The sequence below is a fragment of the Odocoileus virginianus genome, chromosome 9, assembly GCF_023699985.2.
Source record: "Odocoileus virginianus isolate 20LAN1187 ecotype Illinois chromosome 9, Ovbor_1.2, whole genome shotgun sequence".
Taxonomy (NCBI): Eukaryota; Metazoa; Chordata; class Mammalia; order Artiodactyla; family Cervidae; genus Odocoileus; species Odocoileus virginianus.
In genome coordinates this window covers 50,040,189-50,048,881 of record NC_069682.1, presented here as the reverse complement: position 1 = coordinate 50,048,881, position 8,693 = coordinate 50,040,189, and the positions used below count along the sequence as shown (strand labels likewise).

Sequence of the window (8,693 nt, the reverse complement as noted above, 5' to 3'; positions counted from 1 at the left end):
GGAGGAAGGGGACATCTGAGCAGTCTCCCTTCCACATGCTTTGTCCAAAGGGGAAACCGCTGACCCTTCCACCCCGCAGTTGCCAGGCCTGGTAACGGCATCAGGCCCTGCTCTTTGCCGTTTGTGCTGGGGGCCGTCACAGGACCACCCTAGCACTGGCTCTGGAGGGAGGAGTCAAAGCCTAGGTCCCTAGGTCGCCGACCCCTCCTCCTCGGCGGGCGGGGCTCCGCGGGGCGGAGCAAGACCGACCCTTATAGGACGCGGCCAGAGGCCGCCGCAGCTCCACCGAGACCATGAAAGCTCTGCCGGTGACTGCCCTGCTGCTGGCGCTCGCGGCACGTGGGACGGTAGCAGGCGTGCCCACCTACCCGTGGCGGGACGCAGAGACGGGGGAGTGGCTGGTGTGCGACCAGTGCCCCCCAGGCACCTTTGTGCAGCGACCCTGCGGCCGGGACAGCCCCACCACGTGCGGCGCCTGCCCGCCGCGCCACTACACGCAGTTTTGGAACTATCTGGAGCGCTGCCGCTACTGCAACGTTATCTGCGGGGAGCGCGAGGAGGAGGCGCGGCCGTGCGGGGCCACCCACAACCGCGCCTGCCGCTGTCGGTCCGGTTTCTTCGAGCACGCCGGCTTCTGCCTGGAGCACGCGCCCTGCCCGCCCGGCGCCGGCGTGGCCGCTCCCGGTGGGTGAGGGGCGGGGCGGACCCTCCGCCGAACAGGGACCACTCGGCTCTCCTGACCGCGGCCTCCCCGTCTCATCCCTAGGCACCCCCAGCCAGAACACGCAGTGCCAACCGTGCCCCCCGGGCACCTTCTCCGCCAGCAGCTCGAGCTCGGAGCGGTGTCAGCCCCACCGCAACTGCACGGCCCTGGGCCTGGCCGTCAATGTGCCTGGCTCTCCGTTCCACGACGCCCTGTGCACCAACTGCACGAGCTTCCTGCTCGGCCCACTGGAGCCGGGGGCGCCGGGTGAGCAGGGGGCGGGGTGGGGGTGCTCTGGGCTTATTAACTGGTTCCTGGGAAGGGCTTCCGGAAGCGTGGTGGGGGCGGGGCCAGGAGACTATCTGGCTGAGGGTTTCAGCCCTGGCGGGTGATGCCATTTCCCGCCGGCATTGGGAAATGGGCTTCGAGGGTTTAAACGGTTCGCGGGAGGGCACGGCAGCGAGCCGTGGCGGGCCCCCTTAGCGTCGCATCCCATTCTCAGCGTCAGCCCACGAGCCACACTCCTCGTCCGACACGTTTCCTGCGGTCGCCTCGGACCCTCTGGCACGGCTCTCGCCTCGCCGTTCATGAGCGTGCGGAGACCCCTCCACGGTCCTGTTCTCCCGGGGCGCTGGCACCTGACTAAGTACCTCCTTGCTCCACCTTCCCGCAGGGACCGAGGAGTGTGAGCGCGCCGTGGTCGACTTCATGGCTTTCCAGGACATCTCCCTCAAGAGACTGCAGCGGCTGCAGCAGGCGCTCGCGGATCCCGGGACGCAGAGCCTTCCGCCACCGCTGAGGGAGGGCCGCGCGGCGCTGCAACGGAGGCTGTGGCAGCAACTCATGGAGCTCCGCGAAGCGCGGCCCGGGGCGCTGGGGGTACGGCTGCTGCGGGCGCTGCGTGCGGCCAGACTGCCTGGGCTGGAGCGCAGCATCCGCGAACACTTCCTTCGGGCGCGGTGAGCACCCTTTCTGGTATTTGTTCACTGTAATCCGAGCTCCTCGTGCTGCACCGAAGGCGGCTTCGGAACCGGCCCCTGCAGCGCTAAGGTTATTTCTCATAAAACCGATTGGTAAACGAGTGTCCAGCCTGCCAGTGAGCGCTCTGCACCCCGGGGAGGGACACACCTGGGCGCACTGCCTAGCAGCAGTGCCCTGTCCACTGCCTTCCCTCCCACTGGGACTGACCCTCTCAGGTGGTAGGGTCGCGGGAGAGGCCAGCGGGTGACACCCCTCTCTCAAAGTTTCGCTGAGTGATTAAGGAGGTGTGGAGGGAGGGAGGGCGAGTCAGAGTTAAAGGGCTCCACTGTGGAAAAGGCCAAGTCAGAGGAGTCAGCGCCAGTCTGTGTGCCCTGAGGTGCCAGGAAGTGTCCTTCAAGCTGCCCCTCTTTGAGGCTCCACCCTCCTCAAAGAGGCAAGGGATTTCCCAGCAAGGGACTAGCCAAGACCTCTGGGTAGGACAGTGTGTCCCACTCGCTTTCTGGGAAACGACGCTTTTCCCTTCTGGGGCAGGTTCAGATGAGGCCTTGACTCATCAACCTAGGACTCCCAGTCCCGGCAGCCCCCACCAGCCCTGGAGGCTCCTGCCTGACCTCCAGGAAGGGCCCCAGGGAGAGGCAAGGTCAAAGCATCCCCTCAATGAGTCACCTCACCTGCAGCTGGTGCCCACCCCCAGCCCTGACTCATCCTTTTCCCAGCATCTCCTCCCCAGCTGCCTGGGGAACCTGACCTGCAGATAAAGCCACCGGGCCTCGGAAGAATGATGGATGGGAGCCACTCCAACTCTTTATTTTGCCCACGGCTAGGCTCACAGGGTGTCACCAACTTCCAAAAAGGGCCATGTGGGAGGGTCCTGAGGACCAGCCTTGCCTGGAGGGCCTCTGCTCCCAGACACAGGACTGGAAAAGGCCCAGACCTGAGAGCAACCCCAGCCCTCACCACCCAGCTGGGAGCACAGGCCCAGCAGACTACTAGCCTGGGCTCCTTGGGACCCTGCTGGCCTTCCTCACACCCCAAGTTTGTATCTAGGTTATTCTGGGTGCGTGGCAGGCAGGCTGGGGGGGAGGGGGGAGCAGATGCCCACTACCAGCACAACCACCTAGCTTTCCCATTTTCACTGGAGATCAAAACAAGGTGGCTGGGCCAGTGGGTAGGGCTCACAGCCTCCCAGGCAGGTCTCCCTGCCTCCTCCTGAAGCTGCATCAGGACAGGGACTGCAACAAGCCCAGGTCTCCCTCAGATGACAGCAACCCCCACCCCTCCACCTGACTCCAAGATCAGAGGGCAGAGGCCAAGGACAGTCATAGCTGCCTCCATAGGCATGAGGCACAGAGCAGCCTTGAGGACTATGGAAGGCCCCACAGCTCTGAAAAAACCTATTTCCAAGCAGCTCCCCACCAAGGTCCCATGCAGGGCCAAACCGGCAGGCCTGCTGGGGCAGCAGCTCCAAAAGGAGAGGTAGCCCGTGGGGGCCTCAACCTGGGCCTTGGGCAGGTCTAGGCCTGCTATGGTCATAAGTTCTGCTGGTGGCCGGCTGGCGTCCCTAAGGCCCCAGCACCCCTCGCAGAAGCTTCCGGATGCCTACACTTTTCTGGACACAGAAAAATTTGTCTTAGAGAAGAAACAAAGCAAATGGGAGAACCAAAAGGCAAAGCCGACCCAGCCCCCAGGATTGGTGGTGTGGAGCGGGCAGGAGCTCTTCAGGACAAGCGGTGGGCGCACAGGCAGGTGTGCCTACGTGATGTCCCGTTGCCGCGGCGGCCGGTGCACATTCCGCACGACGCATTTCACCATCCACTCAATGCCCTCGCGCACCCCCTTGCTGTGGAGACAATGGACATGAGGCAGGGCTGGCCGTGGCCCCCGATGCCCAGGGTGAACCCCACTCACCCAGTGAGGGCCGAGCAGGCCTGGGTCAGGCAATCCCGCCTGCCGATCTTGGAGGCACAGTCGCTGAACGCAGTCTTGATGTCAGGGATGGAGAGGCAAGTCTGGGGGAGGTGAGGCCATGAGGGGCAGCCCTGCCACCCTATTCACCCTCTACCCCTGGAGCAGTTCCCAGAGCTGTGGGGGTAGAGGGCAGGTGGGAAGCTGCATGGCACCTTTCAGGAGGTGCCTCCTGGCTACTGTCTAGGATACCTGCCTGGTGAGCAGCCCCAGGGAGACACACCCTGGCAGCACGACCCAGATGCTACAGGAACACACCACCTGCCTGTTCAGGGCCTCCTCCACGTGGATGGCTGCCAAGATGCCACCTCTCACCAGTGGTTCATGGAGTGGGGCCAGTACAGCTGCTGTGCTCAAGGGCGGCAGACAGGTTGGTGTCAGCACTGACTCCCACCCTGAGGTGCTTCTGCCCTTCTTTCCAGACCTTCACCTGGGTCTGCCCAGCAGGAGTTCCCTGGCTGCAGAGGAATGGGGCACTGCTGCCTCTGGTGCAGAGGTGCCAGCACAGCAGGAAAAACCCAGGGGGTGGGGGTGCTCTGTTCACCTGTGGCAGCCACACTCAGGCTGAGGAAGGCAGCAGCCCTCCCCTGGGACAGATACCCCATGTGGCGGGAGCAGGAGCCCATTTGGCACGGGGGCTCACCTCAACATCCTGCTTATTGGCCAGCACCAGGATAGGGACACCGTCCAGCGCCTCGCTTATGACCATCTTCTCTGGGGCGGGCAGAGAGGCAGCAGTGAGCGCCCTTCATCCGCCTCCACACAGGTCCCCACATCCCTGCTGACCCCACATGGACGCACTTGGCTGGCACCCTCCTGTCCTGGAGTGGCCCAACCTCCCCCCAGCCCAGCTCTGGAATGGGGGCTGTGCAGACGGAACCCTCCCACTCCCCGCATCCCCAGCCTGGCTGGCTGTACCCACCAAACGCCTGTTTGGACTCAGACAGCCGCTCCTCGTCCGTGGAGTCGATGACATAGATGACACCATGACACTCTGCATAGTACTGGGCAGGAGCAAAACCAGGTGCTGAGCCTCGGGCACCCAGCCATCTCTGGGCAGCCCCCAGCTGGGAGACCCTTTTAAGGTGCTTCCTGGAGGTGGGGCAGAGTGCAGATACACCCCAGACCTGCTGGGACAGGGTGGCCACCTTCCTCACCCACTTCCCAGGTGCTGTGCTCTGAACCCCACTTCAGGATCCACTGCTGAGACCCACCCACACCCCCTGGCCTGAGAGTGGCCAGAGGAGGAAGGATGGGGCTCTGGGTCTCTGTACACCTGGGTAAGGGGACCCAGTGCAGGCAGCAAGGCAGTAGGTATACCAATAGGGGGCCACAGAAGGCCTCCAACATGTTCAAGGCAGCTCTGACCCCCGCATGGGACAACAGGGCCAATGACAGAGCCATGCCAGGGAGTTCGGAGCTCTGTAGGCTGGCACCAGCAGGCCAGCCGGTCCTGGGTTCCTGCAGCAGAACCACACAAGAGACCCACCCCCCCCCACCCCACCCCCACCGACACACACACACAAGCACCAGAGCCCAGGGTACAGGGAGAGCTATGGGGAGTCAACAGCAGCATGCCTGGGAAAACAGACACATGAAGCAAGGCCTGGTGCATCCACCTGTCTTGATGTTCAGAGGACAGAAATGCCCACATTGCAGGAGCAGGTGACTGCATCCTTGCCCCTTGTCTCCACCCCGGCTCCTGAGCAGGAGCTCAGGAACTGGGAACACCCGCACATCCCCCAACATGGGTGGCCTCCTGGTCCACAGCCCAACCATGAACCCCAAACCTGGGGTCTCTCTGGCTGGCCTGCTTGGCTGATACGGGACCCAGGAGCTGCAGCCTAACAGTGCAGGCCTCCTAGGCAGACAGGGGCACTGTGGGGTTTGCAGCGAGTCAATGAGGGAATCACTACTGTGGGCCCCAGATCCCTGTGGTGGCGGAGAACTTCAACTAGTGTGTGATTTGGCCCTAGCAGATGGGGGCTGGGTCCACCAGCGGGGGGTGACCAGGAAGCCATGGCAGCTGTGAACCCACGGTGCCCACCAGGCCCAGGTCCTGAGGCTCTCAGGTGCAGCCTGGAGAGACAGAGGCCACAAGTCCTCCCTGTGGCAGGGTGCCAGAGGGTCCACTGGGTCCACAGACATGGCCTGAAGCTGGCACGTGCAGAGACCTATAGGTACTAGCTCGTGCCACGAGCAGAGGTGCTGGGTGGAGGTGAGGCAGTGGAGGTGGGAGTGAAGGTCCTCCAGATGGTGTCGGACTGCAAAGGGGCAGGGACAGGCCCCAGGACATGGTCTCAGAACAAGGGGAGAGCAGAAGGCCCACTTTACACCCCTCCTGGTGACTCACATGGTTGGGGACATGGTCACCCCTGTGCAGCCCAGTCACCAGAGGCCAGCAAAGCCCTGGCCTGGCAGGGGCACTTGATGCCATCAGCAGGAGGCAGGGCACCCACTCCATCTCAGAGTCGGGGAGCATGTGAGAAACCGAGGGCCCATCCTGCCGAGATGGCAGGCTTAGTCCTCGTGAGGAGGCAGTGGCAAGACCATGGCATGAGCAGAAGTGGAAGCTGGGGGCCACCACCAACCACGAAGCTGGCTTCCCCTCAGGAAGAGCCAGTCCCCAGCCAGAGGAGCAAGGGCAGCAGAGAACCTTCACTGCCCATGTCCTGGCTGCCATGGTAGGCAATGCGCCCAGCACAGGGCCCCTTGTTAGCTCCTGGAGGACCCACTCTGACCCACCAGAGCTACCTGAGCATGTCGTAGCTGTCCACCATGGTGACCTGCCAAGGGGACGGGGTCCCAGCCAGCTTGGCCTGACATGGGGCAGCGCCCAAGATGACCCTGCCCCTGGCTAGGCCTTCATCCCCCAAAACACTTGCCAGCTGCTAAACTCTGACACACCTGGCCCCTGCTACTCCGAGGCCCTGGCCTGTAAAGAATGTCAGGTCCCCATGTGGATCTGAGATTTGATCAAACAGCCCCTGGCTTGGTCCAACTTAAATGGTCACAGAGGGCCTGTCAATGATCTTCTGGCCATGGAATGGAAAGGGTCCTCTTGGCTGGAGGTCAGGACAGGGGGGACACTTTGGGGAGAAGGAGGGGAAAATGACCAAGGACCTCCTGCTGGGGTCAAGCCAGAAACCAAGTCTAGGGCATTAGACATCAGCAAGTGCCGGGGTAGTCAGTGCCCCTAGAGCTGGGTGAGCCTGTCTGTGCCCCTGGCAGTCCACTGCGTGGGGGAGGGGAAGAGGCTCGTTCCACAATGCTCTCTGCTGGACCCTGTGCCTGACAGAGGCTGAGTGAAAGACTGATTCTGATTCTGAGGTCTCAAAAATGCTTCAAACCCAGGTCGAAAGAAGAGACGTGAGCCTTGGAGGACATCCTCCCCTCAGTAGGTGGGACCCCATGGGGGGAGACTTGGGCCCCGGGGCTGAAGCTGAGAGCCAAACAGGCATTGTGTCTTCCCTGCTCCTCAGGCATCCTTTGTCTCATCTTGTGCTGATAAGCAACAAAATCTCTAAACCTAAAGGAACCAGTGTGTCCCTGCTCTTGGGGGTGTGACTGGGGAACTGAGATAGGGGTGAGCCTCAGGAACCAAGTGGGTCACAGAAGCTGCCAAGAGTAAGGAAAGAAGAGGAATCCTAGGCCTTCTGAGAAAAGGAAGGAAGAGAACAAGGTACCACCCGGATAGAGATGGTGCCAGGGAGCTGACGTGGCACCCACCCATCTTACCTTGTCCCACAGAGACTGCAGCTCCTCCTGCCCCCCCAAGTCCCAGAACATCAGGCGGGCCTTTCCCACGTCCACAGTGCCGACTGCGGAGAAGAGACAGGTGAGGCTGCGGTTTTGGTCCCTTACCCACCAGCTCCCAGCTCTCCTGGGAGAAGCAGGCTGAACCTGCGCTCCACGATGCTGGAATCAACGGTAGCCGGAGCAGAGGCCTCACCCATGGCCTTTGCACACTGCAGCATCCTCAGGGTTCTGCCCCCAACCCACACCCCCAAAGGACCCTTACTGTTTAGGCCGACGGTGGTAGTGATTTTGGACAGACTCATCCCCTTGTAGTTCTTGTTGAATCGGGTCTTTGACTGCTCCAAGAAGGTCTAAGGGCAGAAAGAAAAAGGCGTAAGACAAGAATTGCAATAGTTTTCAAACACTCCTCCTGGGGCTTATTCCCTTATAATAAGGCAAAAGAGAACAACGTTTGCCTCTTAAAGCGGCTGGTGGTAACTACCCTATGACTTTAAGCTGGGTTCAGAGCCTGTCTAGGTGGAGAACACGCAGCTAAAAAAAACACCGAAAGGACTGTGGGAGTGGGGGGTGGCGCTGACACGGAGCCGCACTCACCGTCTTCCCGGCGTTGTCCAGACCCAGGATCAGGACGCAGTACTCGTCCTTCTGGAACATGTACTTGTATAGGCCCGACAGCAGCGTGTACATCCTGCCCTGGGCACCCGAGATCGGTCACGAACGAGCCGGCCCGCACCGCGGACAGAGTGTCCCGCTGCCCGCACGGCCGCTCACAGCTGGAGCCCAGGGCCTTCCTGACTCCGCCTCCCCTCCCCTCCTCTCCGCTCGCCTTCGCCTCCGCAACTGCTACAGAATCGCCCCGGCGCTCCTGGTGCCCACACTCCCACTCCGGCCAGGCCAGGGCTCTCTGCTCTCAGGCAGAGGGCAGCCCGTCCCGCCTCGCTTCTCGCCGCTCCCCCGCCCGGGCTTCCTTCAGGCTTTGCTTCCCTCGGGTCTCGCTAACCAACGCCCGCTTCGCTCCCGGCCCTCCACGAGCGCCTCTCAGAGGCGGGGCGTCTCAGGGCTGGTGATTGCCCCGAGCAGCCGTGAGGCGGGCGGGCGGCGCGGACAGACTGCGGATCGGTCGCCGAGCCTGAGCCCAGCTCCGCCCACCCGCCTCGATATACCTGCGACCGCCCGGCCGAGCCGCCGAGCCGGGAAACCGCCTCGCGCCTAACCCACCGACCCCGCGCTAACCCCGCGCGGTGCCCGACGGGATGCTCGCAGGTCGGCTGGGGAGGAGCGGAGC

At 62.7% G+C, this 8,693-nt stretch overlaps 2 protein-coding genes across 5 annotated transcripts; one reads left to right on the top strand and one right to left on the bottom strand.

The window, feature by feature from the left end:
- The first annotated feature begins 39 nt into the window (after positions 1-39).
- On the top strand, positions 40-1,785 carry TNFRSF6B (TNF receptor superfamily member 6b). The gene is made up of 3 exons (XM_020875331.2): positions 40-684; positions 767-970; positions 1,377-1,785. Exons 1-3 carry the CDS (start codon positions 294-296, stop codon positions 1,664-1,666), a joined length of 885 nt encoding a protein of 294 aa, XP_020730990.1. The 5' UTR covers positions 40-293; the 3' UTR covers positions 1,667-1,785.
- Positions 1,786-2,470: 685 nt separating this feature from the next.
- Positions 2,471-8,659, bottom strand: ARFRP1 (ARF related protein 1). 4 transcript variants are annotated; one of them, XM_020875410.2, is made up of 8 exons: positions 8,572-8,659; positions 8,003-8,096; positions 7,671-7,758; positions 7,388-7,470; positions 4,572-4,653; positions 4,293-4,363; positions 3,593-3,693; positions 2,471-3,524 (listed from the first exon to the last, which is right to left on the bottom strand). In XM_020875410.2, the coding sequence occupies exons 2-8, from the start codon at positions 8,093-8,095 to the stop codon at positions 3,437-3,439; spliced, it is 606 nt and encodes a 201-aa protein (XP_020731069.1). In that variant the 5' UTR covers position 8,096; positions 8,572-8,659; the 3' UTR covers positions 2,471-3,436. The 4 variants fall into 4 exon arrangements, with proteins under 4 accessions (XP_020731069.1, XP_020731068.1, XP_070328516.1 ...); XM_020875409.2 differs by having other exon boundaries at positions 8,003-8,101; positions 8,572-8,653; XM_070472415.1 differs by lacking the exons at positions 3,593-3,693; positions 8,572-8,659 and having other exon boundaries at positions 3,453-3,524; positions 4,293-4,358.
- Positions 8,660-8,693: the final 34 nt, after the last annotated feature.

What these genes read in the sequence shown, in the direction of transcription:
- TNFRSF6B (XM_020875331.2), top strand. Translation starts at nt 294, where the DNA reads ATGAAAGCTCTGCCGGTGACTGCCCTGCTGCTGGCGCTCGCGGCACGT. An exon ending in CGCCGGCGTGGCCGCTCCCG is followed by an intron (nt 685 to 766) that starts GTGGGTGAGGGG and finishes TCTCATCCCTAG; the next exon opens with GCACCCCCAGCCAGAACACG. An exon ending in ACTGGAGCCGGGGGCGCCGG is followed by an intron (nt 971 to 1,376) that starts GTGAGCAGGGGG and finishes ACCTTCCCGCAG; the next exon opens with GGACCGAGGAGTGTGAGCGC.
- ARFRP1 (XM_020875410.2), bottom strand. Translation starts at nt 8,095, where the DNA reads ATGTACACGCTGCTGTCGGGCCTATACAAGTACATGTTCCAGAAGGAC. An exon ending in TGCAGTCTCTGTGGGACAAG is followed by an intron (nt 4,654 to 7,387) that starts GTAAGATGGGTG and finishes GCTCCTGCCCAG; the next exon opens with TACTATGCAGAGTGTCATGG. An exon ending in CCAATAAGCAGGATGTTGAG is followed by an intron (nt 3,694 to 4,292) that starts GTGAGCCCCCGT and finishes CACCTCCCCCAG; the next exon opens with ACTTGCCTCTCCATCCCTGA.